This window comes from Tiliqua scincoides, chromosome 2 (genome assembly GCF_035046505.1).
Source record: "Tiliqua scincoides isolate rTilSci1 chromosome 2, rTilSci1.hap2, whole genome shotgun sequence".
Taxonomy (NCBI): Eukaryota; Metazoa; Chordata; class Lepidosauria; order Squamata; family Scincidae; genus Tiliqua; species Tiliqua scincoides.
Window position 1 is genome coordinate 242,130,743 of NC_089822.1, and position 22,261 is coordinate 242,153,003.

At 39.3% G+C, this 22,261-nt stretch overlaps 1 protein-coding gene across 4 annotated transcripts in view; it reads right to left on the reverse strand.

Moving 5' to 3' along the window:
* Positions 1 to 689: 689 nt before the first annotated feature.
* Positions 690 to 22,261, reverse strand: part of ATXN7 (ataxin 7) — a 136,196-nt gene continuing 114,624 nt past the window's right edge. For all 4 annotated transcript variants that reach the window (XM_066615005.1, XM_066615007.1, XM_066615004.1 and 1 more), the window contains 8 exons: positions 18,205 to 18,448; positions 16,814 to 17,049; positions 14,667 to 14,749; positions 12,444 to 12,709; positions 9,440 to 9,638; positions 8,804 to 8,925; positions 6,532 to 7,486; positions 690 to 5,662 (listed from right to left, as the gene is read on the reverse strand). In XM_066615005.1, coding sequence (XP_066471102.1) covers positions 5,645 to 5,662; positions 6,532 to 7,486; positions 8,804 to 8,925; positions 9,440 to 9,638; positions 12,444 to 12,709; positions 14,667 to 14,749; positions 16,814 to 17,049; positions 18,205 to 18,448 — 2,123 coding nt within the window. In that variant the 3' untranslated portion in view covers positions 690 to 5,644. The remainder of the gene's footprint in view (positions 5,663 to 6,531; positions 7,487 to 8,803; positions 8,926 to 9,439; positions 9,639 to 12,443; positions 12,710 to 14,666; positions 14,750 to 16,813; positions 17,050 to 18,204; positions 18,449 to 22,261) is intronic.

Here is a 22,261-nt window from a genome sequence, read left to right on the forward strand (position 1 = left end):
TTAAATGCCAATTCATTGATAAAACTGGTTTGTTTTTTTTCAGTCCCTGAAAGTGTGTAAAATATATGATGTGGCCCTTGTACTGAAGTTTGGAAACCCTTCTAAAATGCCCACCCTAAAGTCAACCCAGACTGGGAATACATCTTAAGACTTCTGGCATAGGCATTTCTTGGTCTTAAGTTTGTCTCTATACAGCAGTGTCGCGTTGTCTCTTCACTGCTCAACTCCCTTAAAAATTGCAGAGTTTTACTGAAATTTATTTCAGGAATTATTGACTACTATATTTGCTCACCCTTCTTGACATAGGGTCCAATTCTTTCCAGCACTGGTGCAGCGCACGCCCCGTGGCTGTGCCCCATTGGCATGGCTCCACTGGCACTGGAAAGTTGGATACGACTGGGTCCATAGATACACACTGAGTTCTTTGCAGGAAGATGCTACGTGACCAATTTTTTTTCCTCTCAACTCCATGTAACTTCAGCTGGCCTTCATAATAAAGCATACTGTGCATCTCACACAGCCAGCCTAGTTTATTGGAAAATTCTAATCATTTTATTGCCTCATTTAAGCATCTTGTTTCTTCAACCAACAAATGTCTGGTCATGAAGCAAAAGCACACCATTTTTCTTATAAATAGTATAAATTATTTTATTTACAGAAACTTGTTACAAAACAAATAGACTATATATTTATCTTCTTTTAAATATCCAAAGTAATTTTTTTTCTACCCCATGACATTTGTTCATGTACTATACAGCAGCCAACACAAAGTTCAGCTCTGAGCAGATGCTCTTGAATATGTATACAAATTATCAAACTATTCACACATTTTACACAGGAGATTGCTTTTTTCCTCTCTACAGAGTCAGGCTCAACTCCAAACGCAAGAAGCTTCCACAGCCTACATTCTCACTGACATTATGTAGTGCTCATTTAATATAATAAAAAAGAAATAATCAACCTTTCATAAAAAGTAGGATATTTTGCACAAAGCATTTAAAATAACTGGTTTTCTGCTAGAGATGAACAGAATAATCTTTTCAAGCCCAATCCCCTTCACCATGCAACTGCCCCCTTTCCCTAGATAGAAACAGAAATTAAAAGAATCCTTGGCAATAATAACTCTTGCCGGAAGACAACTTACCGGAAGATGATGAGTTGAAATCGCAAAATGAGCACAATCCCATGATGACCTTTTCCCATAAAATTCTCATTGGAATGAATAAGGAACTGTACTTTTGCAAGATTCTCATTCATTTCAATGGGGTGTGTGGGTGCTGAAGGTTGCCATGGGTTTGTGTCTGTAGTTTGCAAAATTTCTTGGAGAGGTAAATTTTATTTTTTTCCCATAATACAAAATAATGTCAACGTTTTTTTAAAAAGCTCTAGCTGATAAACAGAAGAACAATTAAAATTTACTGGTTAAAAAGTATTTTTGGAACCCTTGGCATAATTCAGGAACTGGGGACTTGCTTCAGTCTGATCTTCTGCTTTCTTTTATTTAAATTTTCCCCTATACACCCTTCTCTCCCTCATGAATGGAAAGTCATATGTAGGTGGGAAAAGCAAGCTCCAAACATTTTTCAACTGAACATTCAAGTCTTTAAAGGAGAAGCTGTCTAAAAAACAGTCCAAGCTTAAAATCTAGATATATAAATCAGGCACTTTCAGTTTTTCCATTAGTTTTAAACCATGTAAAGGACTCACACAAAAATGTGCACACATGTGGGCATCCATGGGTACACACGCACACATACACTAAAAGAAAAAAAAAAAAAAGCAGTGTGTCACAACTAAATGTAGTCTTCTGGGACTCAGGCAACTGTAAGCAATGTGGTGTATATCACAGAAGGTCCAAAATATGCAACCAAATGCAGCAGAGCCTTCCCCTCGGAAGAGGGCAGCTGTGGGCATCAGACTGCAACCTTAGTGCCTTCATCTGTATCCAGCAACTCCCAAGACATTAAAAAGGGACACAACTCTTCCCCCAACCCACTCCCCAAACAGAGGCATCCCTTAAAAACTGCAAAATAGGCATGTTAAAACTATTGGCTTGGCAGTGAACCACTTCAAATTATTTAAAAAAAAGTATTTGCTTTTTTTTCTTTTTAATTTAATAAATACTAGATGATTTTTCAATTGTACCAAAACTGGATATAAGAAAAAAAGACCTGTGCAAAAATACATATTTAAATATGTACAGTCAATTAACAAAATATGTCTTCTGAAATAGGGATACTTCAATATTTATAATAGAACAAGAAATTCCAAAATAAACATACAAAAGTATGGGTTTCATTATTTTTGTATAATTCTTTGTTCATCATTGCAACAATTTTTTTTTTTTAGGCTAAGAAAACTGCAGGAGTCGTATTGAGAAGCTGGAAAGACTATAAAAAAATTGTATCTCTTAAATTAACACCAAAATCTTTCTAGAAACAACCCAGCCACTGCAAATCTTGCAACATAAATTAATTTGAAATTTTCTTAATTATTTACAATAAGAATGTTGTCAAAAGCTTCAAAAACAATTATTCCATTTATTACTAAGCCTCCCAAATGGAATAGTTTTATGTAATTGTTAAGCAAGTCTGTAGGAGAGGGCAGGCTTAAATTAAGACATCCTCTGGTTCTATTCATGTTAAGTTTAAAACTAAGAGCCATAACAGACAGGTATTGGACACAATTCCACTCAGGAATGTCTCTTACACAAGCCCCAGGGAACACTCTGAGGTTTCTGCAAGGACATGGCTGTGTTTGTGTTGTGAACTTCTGTTCATTTTAACATGGCTTGCAATGCAGACAGACATTCACAGTGGAACTGGGTCCATAGCTGCAACCCATTTAAACTAAGCACAGTGGTTAACTGTTGAACTTTTACCAAGATCTGCATGTTTTTCAAAAAAGCCTGGACTTGCTTTGATGTTTTCAGCGCAACATAATCTTTACAAAACAAAGACTTTTGAATACTTAAAGCCACTAAGGTTTAACTTATGAAAAATTTGCCAGCCTTCAAAGGTAAATCTATCAAAACCAAATTGCACTTGTGATTGAAAATACCCAACACAGGGATGTAGCCAGTGTCTATTTTCTCTCTGCAGAGCAGATACATTACTTTGGTTGTCCCCCACCCATACCACCCCTTTTCCCCTTCCCCAACTAAGCCAATTAAGAGGTTTTAACATTTTATAGCATTTTGCGTAACTGAAGGGCTGTTTAAAAACTTCCCTTCCTCCAACATGCAGTCATTTTTTTATATTTGCATAATCGAAACTGTCCAAAGTATTTTTTCTTTCAGAAAAAAAACACATGATCTTTTGTTAGCTCAAGGCTTTGTAGTTGTCTGCATAGTCTTGTTGTTTTACTGTGTTTTAATAATTCAGTTGCAAATTCATATTGATTTCAAAACCTCAACCGATTTTTAAAAAAAACAAAACCCGAAGCAGCTGCTGCTTGTGGTGGCTTTAGGATCCCTGATGTGCTATGCTCCACCATCGAGGGGAAGGAGGCTGGGTGGTGTAATGCTTAATAGGCTCAGATTTGTCTAATCTCAGCAAGCTCTGGTGCCCCTTTAAGGCAGAGGTCTACAGGCACATTCCACTGAGGGTCAAACCTATGTTAAAACACATCGTTTAGCCCTCTGTGATTTTTTTTCTTCAAACTTAAATAGTCACAGGGAATCAGGACCAGGGTGCATGCAGAAGAGGTATCATAGCCCAGAAGCTTTCTTCCAGGAGTTAACAATGCAATTCATCAGGACAGTGGCATGAGGAGAAAAGGCTAAATATGTCCTTCCCCATATACCATGGACCCAATCCTAATGAGCCCCTGTAGCTATTTAAGTTTAAAAAAAATTTTTAAAAATCATGGAGGGTAAAAATACATTTAGTTAGTAGTGTAGTTTGGCTCCCCCAAGAGCTTTTCTGGGCAAGCTCTCTTGAGAGTAGACTGAGAGAAGTCTTCTGAGTGTCAGCTTTTGGACCACATGATTACTAAGTGGTTGGGAATGAAAATGGAACTAGGTGATCTTATAGGGTTCCAAGACACAATGGATTCTGCACTCAGAAAACCTAGCTTGTTGAAACTATAGTTTCAGCAGAGTCCACCATATGTCAGCACCCACAATCTAATCCCAGTTGATGACTGCATAAATGAGTTAACACTGTGGGAATGTCACAATGTGGCATTCACAATTCTAAGTATTGTAGGAAAATGGCTGTCTGAATCCACACTGACATGTTTCCCACTTAGAAGAATATTTTTATGGAATTGCAGAAAGAAAGCTCCCCATATATAAAAGCTCCCTTTTGCTTGAGTATCATACTTTCTCTTCATTTCACATGATAAAATGGATAATGTATCAAAGTTTTAGGTTTCAGTTTAATGTTCACAACTATTACAAATAACCAGTTCTAATGATAATGTCAAAGCCCTTCTGAGAATTTTACTTTCAAAAAATAAAAAAAACACAAATTTTTTATGGGGGGGGGGGAATGACTGTGATGTTTTTAAATTCCCCTTTTGCACACCAGACAACTGTACTTGTGAAAGCTGATGGCAACACAAAGCATGTGTTTAACTATGAGCTCAGACTTTGAACTGGCACATAATGCAATCATCAGAAACATCTCATTGTGGGTTTTAGAAAACAGCGTGTACTAATTTGGTTGTTTGAACAAGGCATCAACTTACTAGAAAGTCTTTCAAGAAAACAGCACTGAGAATTCAGATTTTTAAATGTGATTCAGTTTTTATAAAGGACTGTGTGTTCTGTTTTTTAAAAGGTTGGATGATAGAACCAACTTAAATTGGCATTTTACATTTTCCCCACCCACTTCCCTAAAACAACAAAGGCTTATGGCATACAGTATAGGTCAAGAACTAGATTCTTTGGGAATAGTTTTAGAGGTCATTCACCATTTGGGATTTGAGGGTTTTGCATCTGGGTTTTTGTTTTTAATCAAAGCAATTTTCTTTTAAAGTGATGGCCACCAATAGATTTTTTTTTTTTTTTAAGAACTCCTGACAGCTTCTTATCCCAAATTACTTGCAAAAGGCTGGGCAAAATGTAGACTGTTTTGTTTCTAAATTGTGCTATATTTTGTATTCCAATCAAGGAACGTTGCTATAAAACACTAAAGCCATATTCCCTTCTTGAGGGCTTCTTCTTTTTATTGTGCCTAACACACTGTGCCCCCTTCTTGAGGGGGTTTTCACTAGACAGCGCCAAAGTGGCAATTAATGAAGCCTATGACTCCATCAGAAGAAAAACAAGTCCACAATAATGTTATTTCCCAAACATTGTTTTGCCCAACCAAGCGAGATCAAGTGGCAAGATGATGTACTCCTGTGAGCAAAATCTCACACGATTTTTGTAAGTCCAGACCACTGGTAACACTGATAGGGACAATTCTGTGGCTGAACAGCAATCCAGTGTCCATTTCCAAGCTTCACTGCTACAGGCATGGCTTCAGGGAAACTCCTTGATTGAGTGACAGTCCAGAAGAATTCCACACCTGAGGACTGTGGGAAGCTGGGAGAACTCAAAAGGCATCTTGGAGTCCAGAATTTCAGGTGGAGAATTTTTTTTTCCATTTGTAGTGAAAATAATCCAGTTCTTTTCTTATCATGATACTGTCGACTATTAGGGACGAGCCTTCGGCTTTTGCACAAATAAAAAAAGAAAAAAAATAATAAGCAAACATGTAGTGTATTACAAATGGTAAAGCTGTGTCCAGAGTTGTTGTCTGGGATGTCAAAACACATGTTTTGACAAAATCCAGTAACATATGATGCAACCAAACATCTTTGGGACATCTCTCCCCCAGTTTCTCTGGGACAGTGAGCTATCTTTAATTTATTGTCATATCATCATTGAACTTGGTATGGGCATTTCTGACAAAACTTATTTGTGGTAGAATTAGCCTGAAAGACCCTGCTTGACCAACTCTTCCTGGACCAGAATTCATCCTTCATTTAGTTTGTTGTTGTTAAACTCACTGTCAGCAAGGAGCTAACCCACTGCCTGCTCGGGACTGTAGTGCAATTTCTCTATTTCCGAATTATCATACCCCAGAATGCCTTGCTTGTATAAAGTTGCATACCTGAGTAGAGTTCAAAGGACTTAGTTACACCCTCACCTTTTCCAGACTATTTCTGGTCCAAAGTTCAGTGGGGTAAGCACTGCTAGCCATGAGAGGCAAAGATCCACAAATGCTCAAGAACCTTTGCTTTTCACAGCTGACAACAGGGAAGCCATGCTGGATATGCAGTAGATCGTGCCATTTTCTCTTACCAGAATCTACACTGCATCCTTACAATTCAAGCTGCCCCCAAAACAAGGATCAAAACAATGCTTCTAAAAACAATGTTTGTGAAATTCAGTTGCAATTCTTGTTGATTTAAAAAAATAAAAAAACTGGACAAAAGAACAAAAAACAAGCATACAATACACAACCAGGATTACCGGTATCAACTTTGCTGTCAAAGTAACGCATCTGCTATAATTATGGCCCAAGTAAGATCTCATACCTGATGAAGGATAGAATTGTTCATCAGTCCTTGCGTCCCTGGGATTGCACCAGTGTGTTTCGTGTGAATGTTGTTCACTGGTGGCAATTTGGCAACCTTGTTTGCTTTGCTGCTGCTGCTGTTTATGCTGCTTGAACCAGGCGAGCACTTTCTTTTCTTTCCTATGAACTTATCTAGGGAAGGATGCGTATGGGAAAACCCGCTGTGCGAGTTCACAGTCAGTTCGCTAGACTGGTGAATGAACGGCCCCAACGAAAGAGTGGAATCGCCACTGTTCACCATCACACTCATTCTTTTTATCGATTCTGCAGGGCTCCCAGTTGTGGGGCCCCTCCCTGATTGGTCATGTTTGAGGCTAACAGAGTTAGCTTTACTAGCCATACAATTGGGGCCAACACTGTGGGATGAAGACATCACAGAAGAGTGATAAGAAGCCCCAGAGTTTCCAGAGTTAACCACACAGTTTTTCCTAAAGGACTCTGTGGAATGAGAAGAAGGTGCTGGCAGCGCAGAACTGTTTTTACGCTTCTTTCCTGAGCTGCCACCACTGCTGTTGCTACTGGTACTGTTGCAGTTGGCGCTGCTAGCAGAAGGTTCCTTAGGCTTGAAAGACTTGCTGGATTTTAATTTCTGAGGTTTGCTGGACAGAGGTGAAGGTACCGAGGAAAGCACTGGAGGTGTTGAAGGGGATGAAGACGCTTGTCTCGATTGCATACTGCAGACAGGTTCTGCCGCACCAAAACTAGCAGGGTTGGCATTTAGCGTAGTCCCGTGAGATGGTACCGATTTACCACTAAGAGATAAACAGGAAGGAGACACCAGCACTGGTGAGGACATAGGCGTGGTTGGTAAGAGGAAACCTGTCGTACTGGTGCCGTACTGGGACACAGGCGCTGAGCTTGTCCGATGTGGAGCACGTACGGATGCGGTATTACTTGTCACTGGAGGAATTTTCCTAGATGGTGAAAAAACAAGGTAGATAAATTGCCTTCTTTCAGTACAAAACTGGGCATCTTGACCAAAATAAATCAAGAGGGTCCAGGTAAAAGTAGATTAAGTGAAGCTCCTCTACATATAACTCTGTGGAAACTGGCAACAAGGTTCATTTCTTTTTTTAATTTATTGAGAGGTTTTACCACAACATTTCGCCCCTGAAGAGGCCCTTAAGGCAGCTTACAAAATATTCATTTTTGAAAAAAAATGCATCATTTATAATAAAACTGAAACATCATCATCATCATCATCATCAAAACCCAGAACAATTCAATAATATTAAACAATGAAATGCAGCTTGAGCTCAAAAATCAGTTCAGTGTATAGTAGTGATTTTCAACCTTTTTCACCTCACAGCACACTGGCAAGCCAATAAAATGGTCTTTTTTACAATTGACAAGGCTCACTGTGCTGTCAATGGGGGGTTCACATCCTCCAATGGCACTACTAATGAATGACCCGCTCCCAAATTCCCGCAGCATAGCTGGGGACCATTCGCAGCACACCAGTGTGCCACAGCACAGTGATCAAAAATGGCTGGTGTATAGAGACTATCAAAGAATATTGGGGACCATCAACTTAACTGGAATCCCTGTATAAACAAAAAGATGTTATTGCAGTTGATCACTTGAACAGCCTCATTCATTCCCTTCCCATCATACAACCAATGTTTCCTCTTTGCAGGGTGAAAACATCATGGCTTAAAAAAAAAACAACCAGCTGCTGTTTTTTTTTTTTTAAGAAAAGCAAGTGTTAAAACCTCTCCTCTGCTGAAGACCAGCATTCTGCCAGTTTCTGGGGGCCAAGAAGCTGTTCTGGGGAAAGCTAGTACATTTCCAGGTTAAAGAGGTAAAGATAAGAAACAATTATATGTCCTTAAGCACTGAGATGCAGTGCAATTAGGACTACTGCTTAGGCTTCTCTGTTTCTGATTCATCCACTGACAACCACTAGCTTCAAAAAATATGCCTCTCCCCACCCAGTTTTCTGTCTAGACAAGTCACAGATCATTTCCAGTCTTTCAGGAACTGCTAATAATGTTCAATTCTTAATAAACTTTTTAAAAAGCGTTTTTCTCCTTTACTCAGTGTGTGCAAACACACTTAGTAATGAGATATGTATTCCCACTTAGTGATATTTGGCTAGTTACTATCTTTCAGCCTGAACTACTTCACTGGGTTGACAAGAGGGGGGAAAAAAACATTGTTCCTAATGTCAAGGATAAATGGGATAGAATAATAAAAAATTTTTTTAATGCAATTGTTCAGTTTCTACTCACTTCCACATCTGAGAGTTAAGATGTTTGTCCACCATGACATTAAGTGCACATCGGATATGATTCCACCGCTTATCGAATACATAGTAACCTCTTCCAATTTGTCGACTACCAAATGTGCAAAACTGAGAAAGGGGAAAAAAAAATACTTATTATAGTAATGCTCCCAATGGGAAGATGCATTGTAAAAAAATAAACACAAATTCAAGAATAGAACAAGTAAGAATGTATATGTTGTTCCATGTTTCTGTGACTATGTTGCAACCGGGACAATGACAACAAAGAATCTTCATTTGAGGGAACCTAACACATCCCACAGGTCTCCATACAAATGGAACCTGCCCACGATCTGGAAATCCAATTTTCCGCTGCAATATTAAATGAAAGCTTTCAGCTTCTATGACAGCAACTTGTGCCTTCAGAATATTTTAATGTCTACTGTAGCAACTGCAGCCAACCACAGTGCCTACTATTCTGGAATCCAATATTGAAGTGCCCACTATTCAGGAGTTCATCCAAATCCATAACTGCATTTTAATGTTCCTCCTTCAAGATACTAAGACAAGAAAAAACTTGCTAACTCATAAATTTATGAGCAAAGCAATGGGCTTCTTAACAAGCACGCAATTGGAAACGTACAGCAGCCGGCTGAGGATGATGATCTGAATAAAGACAATCCAGTTTTTCAACAGGCTCTTCTTTCTCATCACATTCTCCCTCATCACTGGATAACCGAGATGCTGGATCTGATGCAGATAAGGGAGCGTGTGGAGATTCATGGACTGATGGAGACTCGCTAGGGGCATTCCCGCTGTGCTGGACTGGACAGCCTGGAGGCCTTCATGAAGAAAAAAAAAAATCATTCAGTGCAAGGCATGTTCCTCAGTTCATACAAGTTTCCATCCTACAATGCAGATATTTTAAAGGTTCTACAATTCATAAAGCACATGTAATCAAGGGAGTTTATACAGAAGTGGTTCATGGGGAAGGTATTTATGTGCAAAATGAAACTCAAAGAAATTGGCTCAATGAGTTAACAGACTAGTGCAACAGTAGAGTCACAAACAAAAATGTTCACATTGATTGAAGGCAGCTAGCCTAACTAGGCATCTATGTAACACCCAAGAATATATAGAAGAGGAATTTATTTCCTTCTATTCTTTTTCTTTCTTTCTGGCTGAAGAAGATATCAAGGTACTGAGACAAAGATTATATCTCACAACCTTGCTCTCCTAATAGTGATTGTGGTCCTACGTTTACTCCAGTGGTTCCCAAACTTCTTTGACAGCAGCTCCCCTGACCTACTGGGCCACATTGGCCACAGCTTCCCATTAGGGCTAAAATGCTATACACTGAATAGGGCACCAGGCTTTTTGTGAGGATTCCATGACTCACAGTTTGGGAACCACTGGCTTATTCCAACCAGTTCTAATTTTGTTACTAAATAACTCCAGCTTAACTACCTTCCTTGATAACAAGTATGAAGGCCAATTATGAAATGAAGTCTCTTCCCTACTGAAAAAGCAAGAGGGCCTCCTGCTTCAGCAACATCAGTAGGAAGAAGTCAGATATGAAGGCCAGAGTGGTAGCAGTGTCAGATGGAGAAGTAAGTTCAAAATCCCCCTCAGCTATGAAGCTCACAGGATGATTTTGGCCTCTCAGCATCTCTCAACCTAACCTATTTTATTTACAAAGTTGTTGTGAAGCAAAAAGGGCAAGGAGGAGAATCACATATGCTGTTCGTGGAGAGATGGAAAAAGGTTAGTTATGGAGGTATTTGTTGTCTAGTTTGAAAACCTCCACAAATACTGAGGTATCGATGTAATTAGAGATAAAATATAAACAGGCAAGTTAAGTATCAGTAATTATGGCTGCAATCCTAACCACACTTCCCTGAGAGTAAGCCCCATTGAACAAAATAGGACTTACTTCTGAGAAAACCTGGTTAGGATTGTTTCTTACATTGTTAATCTCTCTCTCACACACAGATTCTTTGTAAAATTAAGCTGTATTTCAATGTCATGTTAATGTATATACTTTAATATAAAATAACAAAGCTATACGGTCAGGTGTTTCAATTTTTTTGTATCATATAATCACAAAAAATGCAATAGTATCTTTAAAAAAAACTTTGATAGCTGGACAACAACAGGAACACTTAATCATAGGAGATGGTTTCACATGGTCATTTCTTCCACCAGCTGTTACTGGGCATACATATGGTATAGTTACATGGAGCTGCAAAAAGAGTGACACAGTGAATGATGTACTACCAGTTCACACAGCACATTCCTCCATGTGACTGCATCCCCAGGGACTGTCAAACACAGTAGAACTGCTAAAAATAACCATGTGAGCCAGCTGTAATTCGGACCTGCTCAATCACTGATAATTACAAACCCCTCCTTCTCTGAAAGTTTAACAGTCTTTTCTCAAACATACTTTACGCAAGCTACCTAGTTCCAATGTTCAGGAATTCCAAGAAAAGCTTATTGTAGGAATTCAAATATTTCTCCCCTCTTCTAAGAAGAGGTATATTTTAACTTCTGGTACACAATTCTAAAAAGGCATAATAAAGTCTTTGGTTTTGACCACTTCTTTTTTTTCAATTTATTTGGCATTTATATCCTAATAGCATGGTCTATTAACGACATTATGGAAGTCATAGTGACTGAAACCATCTAAAAGGAGCTGTTCAGCTTTCACAATTTCAGTCACCACCCTCACTGTGGCACATGGGCTGGCACTCCTCAGGGGTGGTGGTGGTGAGTGCTGGTCGCATTTAGTGGAGGCCAGCCAAGTCCCACACTTTCCTGTTCTGGAGAAAGAAATGGAAGTGGTGTTTCCTTGGTCATGCTTGGCAGAGGCACCCTGGACACCTTGGTCAAGTACAGCCCCAAAACCAAGATCTATGCTTTCCTCTCTTGCTTTAGAGCAGGAAAAGAGGAGTGTGGGAGACAGGGTCAACGCCTGGATTCTGCTGCAGCATTCTGAATGTCTCAGGGCACAATCCTAACCAGGTCTACTCAGAAGTAAGTCATATTTTGTTCAATGGGGAAACAAATTAGGATAAACAAATTAGGATAAACCACACTCTTAGGAGAGTGTGGTTAGGACTGCAGCCTCAGACTGCAAAGCAGTTACAACTTGTGCTGTCCTCTTTGCCTCAAGGAAAAGAGGAAAACATGGAGGTAAGACCATGATAGGGACCGCTTTGCAGAGAAAATCAAAGAGAATCAGCCAACAATTCTGAAACTCTGCTTATCATTCATCTTCATTAACTTGCTACTGTAATAAGTTCAGTAAACAGAGCTGATACAGATTTGCCCAGTTCTTATGTGAGCACAAATGCACTACCATGTTACGCTATTAAACCTGGAAAAGATGTGAGGTCATAATGTGAGCAATTGCATGGTTTGCTGAATGTAAGAATCTCCTTGGTAGTTCTGGTATCATGCTGCAGCACTACAGTGAGAATGAAAAGCATCTTACATGGATGAACCAATGCAGCTTCACTTACATAAATGGAGCAGACATTCAAACAAGCGTTTACTAGACACAATGCTGAACAGTACTAAAAATTTGAGTTTCTTCAACAAAATACCGCCAGAAAGACCCACATGATGTTCAAGATTTTCTTTACCTTGGAAGACTGGGGGTGTGAGGTTTGGGTTTATTAGGTACTAAAGGCTTTGATTCTGTAGGAATAACTCCATGAGAATTTTGGTGCAGCTCCTGGGAAGTCCTTGAAGGTGAGGGATGTGATTCCCTGAGAGGGGGCATCTGCTGATGATGATCCAAATGGCGGAGTAATTCTTTGTCCCTGGTTTTGCTTTTGTGCTCAGCTAGTAATAAATCAAATCGTTTTCTTCGACCCTGTACAGCTCTCCGTTGAGTTAGGGAATGTGTCTGTAAAAAGAGAGCAAAACAGATCAAAAGAGAGCAAGTTTATTCCAGACTAAGGAGGAACTGTGAAAATTAAACATGCACATTATACAAAAATGCCCTGAATATATAAAATTATTTACTTGGTCATTAATAACATAGCACTTCAAGGGCTCACATTGACCTAGTATGAATTCCGTTTGCTTTCAGGAAAACTCAATGGATGACACACTGGAGAATAATTTACTGAGAATAAGTATGTTTATTGAGGATAAATGCAAAAGAATAGCAGCAACAGAATGTGCCTTCATGGTTCAAGTCAATCTGTTTCCAGGTAAATGAAAGGCCTAGATGTGTTGAAAGAACATGTGAGGCATGGGGATGTGGCTTCATGTTCTTCTTGCACAACCCCATTGGTTGTAGTGGGGTTTGAAGTGGAGAGTTGACAGCTTTGTAGGTTATATTGAGTTTTGAAGTAGGAGTTGAAAGGGGGCAGTATTGGAAGAATGGATGATAGAGAGATCAGGGAGGAAGCCCTGCAGCTCTGGGAATCTGGGACAGGACTGTAAGAAGAGCATCAGGAATATGGGGTAGAAAGGGAAAAAGGTTTTACTGCTCCACCACATCTATCAGGGAGACTCAGAACATGCTTATTTCCCAAAATGGACCTGTAAATTGCATACATGAGACTTGCACCCAAATTATGAAGATATTATAGAGGAATTAAATTCACAGATAATAATCACTGTGAACCTTCTAGTTTCATGATAAACCAAAATCAATGCATATGGCACCAGATGCATGACATACGAGACCATTAGACAAGTTATTTAATTTTATATCCAGACTCCTATAGCGCTTTTGTGACGTTCCTAAATTTAGGACTTGATGAACAGGAATGTTGTAATAATATTCATGAAATACCAGTAATATCCCCCAAGACACAGAGTGTCTCTTTTAGTTCATTTACATTAGCTGGTGCTTCCCTTGCTGATAATACAGCAGCTGTGCACTGCAATGAAAGGGTACAGTTTGCCAACTCTTCTTCTGCTCAGGATAGCTATAAATACTCTAATGTATGGCTCTATATGTCTAAAGTACTCAGTTCAATTACAGTCACAGATTCAAAAAATCTAATAAAAATGTGGAAACATACAGCACTAGTTTGGTTACAAAGCTGAGGAAACATGGTAACTCCTTCAAAAAAAAATCAACACAAGGGCATTCAGACCACGTTTCAAAATTTGTTTTTAAGTAGTTATTGCTTCAAATTTAGTCATTCCATATGTCTGGCTGTACAGGAAAACGTCAGTATCTAAATCTCCATTTTCTGAATTTTCTCCTTCTGTGGGCTTGTCTTGTCTTACTCCACAATAAACAAACCATATGTATATAGAACACGTATTTCGCCAAATCTTTTGGATGCCCACAATTTACCAGGGAAGGCTTGAGACTACAGTAGAACTCAAAGCATTTGGAAAAGCAACCCTTTAAGAGGTGGCTGCAGTGTTTCAATAATTTGATAAAAACTTTGAAGTAAAACTAGAATTTCTGCAGTCTAGACCTGACCTTTTACTAGCCTCTACCCTACACGGCGGTGTGGGTTGCTTAATGACAGATTGCTTAACGACAGATCACATATAGGACGGTAGCCAAAGCACAACAAAGTGGCTCTTAAGGAGGCAATCAGGTCTCCTATACCCAGCAGCAGAGTATCTGTTTACAAAACGAAGAGGCTCTTAATACAAAGAAGAGGCAATCAGTCTGCAGTAGCCTGCGCAGCCAGCAAGTGTCTGTTTATACAACAAAGGCCCAAGATTAGGCTGAGAATTGGCTTAACAACCTAACAGTATAACAATGGGGATTGGAGACCTTATCCCTGTAAGTGCCCCACACCTGTAGTTTTCTGATCTGCTTTAGGGGGTTGAGTGATCTTTGTCCTAATATTCAAAGAAGTTTATTTATTAGGAAGGTATCCTACCTTGCATGTTAAAGACCTAGTACAGGGCTTCTTCGTTTCCACATCAATGACGCCACAGTAGATATCGGGGTCAAATTCTCTCTCTGTTAAATGCAAAAAAGCCCCTATTGTTAGACAAACTCTTGTAAATTTAATTTCTTTACTATAATACAGAACCAAGCTCAAAACTGGTTTGAAATTTGAGATACAAAACATGCTAGACACTACTGGCCAATTTTTTAAACCTTTTATTATTATTTTTAAAAAAAAACACACTGGTCACTATTTCATAATAAAACCCATCAAACAGAGCTCACGTGGAATATCTCAATTAGCATTAATTTTTTCCTGCAAAGAAATGTGAATTAAGGGTCAAAGTAGTTGCTAAAAATTAGAATCGACTTAGGCATTTGCAAAAATCACACCGTCTAATACAGCCATTTTTAAGCACTGCGCTGCGGCACACTGGTGTGCTACGAATGGTCTGCAGGTGCGCTGTGGGAATCTGGGGGAGGATAAATTATTACTAGGCCATTTGGGAATTTGAGTCCCTCACCAGCAGTGCGGTGTGCCTTATCAATTGTCAAAACACTGATGGTGTGCCTTGACCATTTTAGTGCCTTGTCAGTGTGCCGTGAGATGAAAAAGATCGGAAATCAATGGTTAAATATAACAGTCCAATATATTCTAGTTTTTATTTGCATACATTTTTTAACATGAGCTAGTTACATATTATGGGTTATATCCTAAGTTTACAACTAACTTTCTAAATCATGAATAAATTCCACTGATTTCAGCTGTCATACTCCTTTAACCCTTGTCCTGCATATAGGTTTACACTATTTCTTCTACAAGGAAAATGATTTCTTACCACTGAGCTTATATAGTTAAAAAATAAAATAAAATGTGGATCAATAAAACTTTTCTAAAGGAAATAGTAGCACTCATCTATTTACATGCATAACAGTAACAAAGGCCCATTTTGTGATATTGACTGAGATTCAGAGAGGAACACATCTAGAAAAACAGAGTTTTCCTGAAATTTCTGAAACCACATGAAACTCCTATCATGCCTTTTAAGCAATAAATAGCATTGCCTTGAAAAATACCAGCCTCTCAAATTCTCTCTCTAATCAGAATCTAAAAGACCTACAGTTACCAACTCACTATTTATCTTCATGGAATTCAGGGAACTCAAGTATTGTGTGAACTGAAATAAGCTTCTCCACGCTCTCACATGATTTTAGATTTAGATTTGTTTCAAGATTTTATGTGTTTATTTCTAAACACACACCAGTTTCTTTCACATGGTACAGAAGAATAGAGGAATGGGAACCCATTGAGACAACCTAAGAGTTGTACATAGTTACCCAGAAGTTATACCTGCCTAATATGGTACAGTTATATTGTACAGGAGTTATACCCGCCTAATATTTCAAATGATCTTGCACAGTTATTAAAATACATTTCGAAGGCATAAAACACAAGAGGGGAGAGGACATATCTCTGTCGTGCCCCCCCCATGTTTCTACTTACTTTCCAAAGCCTTTACTTTTCTACCCATACTTCTCTACTAATTTTCCCTTCAAGTGGCAGCTCTTTGAGCATCAGGGTGCACTGCATCACAGAGCCATGAATTTGAGGCAGAGGAAGGATAGACATGAATAGTCTTATGAATATACAGACCACTGCATATGATGGTTTGGATCATGGGTCTCCAAACCCCGGTCCAGGGGGCAGATGCGGCCCGCAGCGAGCCTCTATCCAGCCTGCGGCCAGTCTCTTGTCCCCTGAAAGCCTCTGGCCCACTCAACCGAACATGAACAGAGCTGTGCTCTGGTTGCTTTTGGGTTCTGAGGGCCAGAGAGGTTGAATGAATGAGCCCATTCATTCAATTATTCACTCATCTAAGTTCCATCTCTAATTTATTTATTTAAATTTTATATTTAAATTTTTTTTTTCTGGCCCTCAACACTGTACCAGATATTTGATGCAGCCCTCTGGCCAAAAAGTTTGGAGACCCCAGGTTTGGATCATGGTGTCCAGAAGAACAAATATTTAGCATTTGTATAGCATTATGGTGTTTCTCACACACTCACGGTAGGTTATAATTACTTTTCTTTATATATATTCTATACAAACAAAACTCTTATCTAAAAATTACTTACGTGACAATCTTGTGTGTAAAAATTTCCTATTATTTGTACTCTCATCTTGTTTCTTTTCCAAATATGGAGGCACAGAAAGAAGACCTTTACCATTCAGTATCTGTCCAGGGGAAGGCAAGGGTGGCTTTGGTATTGAGGGATTAAGGCCGGTCTTTATTGAGGAGCTCACAGTAGTAGAACAGGTTGGACCATCTATCTTTGGATGTATTTTTTCCACTTTGACAGATGGAGGCATGCTGGAAATATAGGGGAAGACTACATGTAATAGTCACACAATAGATAGACCACCTTTCTTATCTGGTCTTTGCTGGTATTGAACACACACGTAATCCCCAGCTGCACTGTTACTTCATCATGTATCATTTACAGTTCCCTCTATTCCAGATGCCCCAATACCCTGGCATCTAGGGTATTTTACTACAGTAGTTTTTAACCTTTTTCATACTGAGGTCCAACCCAAACTGAATCTCAGTTTTAAACTTGTGACCAACTCTATGCTGGTCTCTCTCTATATTCTTTTTTCCCTTTTTGTTTCTCCTTCTCCTTTCCAAAAACTAAGAAGTGTTGTGGTGCACACTTAGGTTGGGTTACAAGTTTGGGTTGCAATGCACCACCTGAAAGAACACCTGAAAATCATAAACTAGTACAAATATGTTTTAGAAGCACTTTGTAGACTCATACATTTCCTTCAAACTTTCTTCTTCCCCCAAGTGAACTCCCTTCTCTTTCTAGCATTAAAACCCATTTTTGCCCAGCCCACAGGTGTACATATTTTGTCCCTGTTGCATAAATGTAATGTTGGGCAGAAATGGCTTAATCATGATGCACTGCTACAGCTACACCAAGATCAACACTAACCAGTCTCTTTTAACCATGGTTTGCAATCCAGTCTCACACTCTGATTTCAGACTTTAGCTGAATACAACCATGGTTATTTATTTATATTCTTTTCCATTTCAGATTAATATCAGAGGATAGCTTACAATGGTATACAATTAGTAGCATCATGCCCTCTGCATATGTATAGTGGCCCTCAGTATCAGCAGGGAATCCATTCCAGGAATTCCACAGATAACTAAATCTGTGACTTGAGGGTCTCAGTCTGGACGAGACTCTGGTGCTTAAAGTGACTTCCATTTGTGTCGGGGAAGTCTTCCGAGGCCCTCTAGCTGATAGCTTGGCATCCATGAAACCCATGGATGCCAAGACACAGAGAAGGAGGCCCCACTATACTGCTATAGTCTAGATGAGAAAAGGGAAAAGGTGCAGGGAGAGGATTCACATGGTATCTGCACTGGGTCCTAGTCAATGTGAATGAAAGACACCTTTCAAAAACACAAACACACTATTAAGACGATAGTATTTTAGGCTCTCTGCAAAGATATACTCACATTTTTTCATGGGGACCTTTGCTATGTACCAGATTCACTGACTTGTTTTGCACCTTGTCTTTGGATGATTTCGACAACTTAGTAGTGGATGACGACGATGCACTAGTACCTCCACCACTGGATGAGCGACTGTTCCCACCTCCACTGTTACCTTTGCTTTTTGAAGACAGAGACGAAAATAAGGAGAATACTGAAGAGGAAGGAGGGGTCAAAGGTGGCTTGCTGGAAGAGCTGTGTCTTCTTTCTGGAAGGGAAAAATGTGAGTGAACACTCAGAACATGGAAACAGTTTCTAAGTGAGCTGAATCCTCCCCCTTGCTTCCATGCAAGCAGTGTTTTCCAAGTCACAGCAGGACTGTAATCATACCAATCTATGCTTTTGCATTTTGTCCCCTCTCCATAAGAGGGACAAGCCATCCCACCTCCCAAGCCAATACTATTTATATCAAACAGTAAAAAGAAGTTCAATTTGTTTCCCTAAAATTAGAAAGTACAAACGTGTAGCACAGTGGTTAATAAGTGATACTGGTAAGCCTGCAATTCAAACAATTCTCTTTCCTCCTCCCCCCAAAAGCTCCCTATTGCAGATTAGGATACTACTGACCCAGCTTGTTGAAAAGATTAATGAAATAACGTATGCGGAGCACCCAACTGCACCCAGAATGACGCTATTTGCAGGACACTATTTTTTGACTTCTATGCTGTCATTCTGCACAGGACTGCTTATCCTAGGCTGTTCACAACATGATTAAAATAGTAAGGTTTTAGACTGGTTCAGACACACTAGTATGGCACTTGAATGATATCTGAATGTGTGAAGTAAATCCCTTGAAAAGCACTTTGATAAGGAAGTTCTTTCTAGAATAGCCCAGTCAGACTACCTACAAGTCATTATTTCATATTGCAGTCATTACGTGATTAACATACACATGTTAACCAGTTCTGAAGCTGATCAATGCAGGTGTGTACTCTCCTGCTATCTTCATACTGCTAGAACTGAATTGCTCTACTTCCAAACCAAAATATAATATTAGCTGCAGATTTTGCTACAAAGTAGCATACCAACAATCACAAACATAATTTAGAACACTTAATCCATAAGAATTTGAAAGAAATTAAATTGTGGACCATTTTACTTTATATGCCTTTCAGTACATATAACTGAAACTTTTCAAACCTTTAGGATAAATGGTACTGCCAAAAGGTTTGTTTATTTTTCTGCACCTACAGGTTCTGCAGCTACAGGTTGTGCCTGCATACATGTGGATTTGGATATCGATATGCCCATAGATATGCCTGACCTGTAATCCTTCAAATGTGACTGGAGCTCGGCTCCAGTTGTGTTTGGAGGCCCGTCTGAGGTTCAGGGAGGCCATGCCAACCCTCAGGAGGCCTTCGGAGTCCTGAAAAGCTGAAAAATCAGCATTATATCGAAAACTCAATATAACCTGTTTTTTCGGCCTTTTGGAGGTCTTAGAAGGCCTCCTGAGAGTCGGGGAGGCTGCGCACTGCCTCCCTGACCTTCAGAAGGGCCTTCAAATGTGACTGGAGCACAACTCTGGTCATGTTCAGCAGGTTTCTTTGCCCTGACCCACGGATCTGATTATCCACAAGTTAAGGCACGACTGTACAAGTGTTAGAAACTTTTCTTAAGGTTCTACGTATCAGTTGTGGTGTCAACAAAATCTGTAATATTATGAAATGAATTCTAGCAACATGCCTGCGAAAGTACAACACTACTGTGACATTAGGGAAAAAAAGCTGCAAAGTTCTTCTTTGAATATCTAGGTATATCTCCTTTGAATATCTAGGTATTTTTGAGTAGTCTAGCATTTTCTATGACAGAAGCACAAATATGTTTGCACCCTTCTCCACCCCTATTTATGCTCTGTGGCAGTTATTTTTGCCACTACCAAACTCTTAGATCCAGAATACATTTCAACTTCTGTTTAGTTACTGTAATTCTATAAGCAAGACCGATCTCCAGCCCCTTCCCCTTTCATAATCTGACCCAGTTATAGCAGAATGCTCTGACAAGAGGACATCAAGAAGCTCCACATAAATAGTCAAAATGGTTATACAGGAGTTTTATCTCCTATTTTATTAGAACCATCAAGACTAAATATACTAAACTGCAACTAGACACTACAGTATTCAAGGCGCAACTAAGGAAACCATATTTTTTAAGTTACCTTGATTTACTAAACACTTAATTTACTTTCAACTGGCTGCCAGTAAAAGTGAAGTCAATGCTGAGTGAGAAGATATTTTTGCAGTGTATATACTCTACTGCTGAACTGTTGTTCACAACATTCCCTGACCTATTTTTCCAGTGCTCCTGGGAGTGTCACAAAGAGGGTGGCTACTTTTTTATAAACAAGTCGCTATCAGCTCATGGAGAGTTTACGTTCACTGATGACTGCCAAAGAGTTTAGACAGAAACGGAGAGCAACCAGGACTTCAAGTTTACAGAAGCACCTCTAAGAGGAGGGGTGGCAATGCTCTTCCAGACCAAACTGGGTAACCGAACAGGAACCAAGAAGGAAAAAAAAGTGGAAAAACGGAAAATGGAACTGCTGCCTAACCAGCATGAGCAAAGACAACATCCTTTATGGAGAAAAGGGGAAGCAAGCAAGTATGCAACAACAAAGAAAGCACAGTAAACATTCCCCACAGTAAATATCTCCCCCACATATACTAAAGAAGGCAGAAGCCCCAACAATAAAGTAGTTAACCTGAGAAAAGATCAGTGAATGCCCCATAATAATTTCTTTTCACATTTATCTATATTTGTGTTTAATAGTTTTTCTATTTTAGTAAATTTTTAAATTATGCTCACCTGGGTAAAAAGCAATTGATTATGGTTATTAGTGACTTTGTAATTGTATGCCGTCCCTTTTGTTCATTACATTAATGTATGTCTAATAAAACTTGCCTGTTTAATAATAATAATAATAATAATAATAATAATAATAATAATAGAGTAGTAGAAAATGAAAAGGTCAAAATCCTGTGGGACTTTCAGATGCAGACTGACAGACACGTGGAGGTCAATACTCCAGATATTACCATCATAGAAGCCAGGCATGGGTTAATCATAGAAGCCAGGCACGGGTTAATCATAGATGTCGCCATTCCTGGCGACTCACGAATTTTGGAGAAAAACAGGAGAAAGTATCCAAATACCGCGACCTGAGGATAGAATTGACACAAATCTGGACAAAGCATGTAAAAGTGCTGCCGATAGTAATTGGTGCACTAGGAACCATATCAACATAATTTAATGAGTACTTTGCACAACTGGACGCCCTTGCAATAACACCAGCCGAATTACAGAAGACCGCCATAATTGGCACAGCGACCATCCTTCGTTGGTTCCTCAACTACACCTAGACGTCAGGCAGATGTCTGTGTGGATGAGGATTTACCAGTTGATATATGTTGTAGTTTTTGTGTGTATACGATCATTATCAGTGATCATTATCAGTGTGTGGTCATTTTGATGTGAATAAAATAATAATAATTTCTGTTCTTTCCCAGGACTTGGAGGGCAACCTGAACTCCTATTCCAGACTCTTACGGGCATATAAGGGCACTGCTACCCCCCAGGCGGATCTACAAGTGTACCTCCAATTCAAGCATCCCAAACATACTGTAGAACCCTTCTCTCAAATGCACCATTTGCAGAGCAGTAGGCATCAGTTTTGCAGAAAACAAACGTATGGGCTAATGTCCAAGTGGCTGCCCAACAAATCTCATTCAGGGAAAGAATCACCCTCCAAAGGAGTGAAGGTCACAGCTCACCTAACTGAATGAGCAGTGATCCCTGCCAATGGAGCCTTCCCCGAAGTTTCATAGGCCACAACCACACAATTGCATAGGCAACAGGAAATTCTAGGGCAGATGAATGTGGCAGGTGTTGTACTGTAAGAAATATGCTGTGCACTGTCAAGAATCAACCCAGACATTCCAGGTGCTGAAACAAAAAAGGCAAACTTTTCTTCATCAGACAAAATCATCTGACTGGAAGCATGCTACTATCAAACCCACGTCACTCT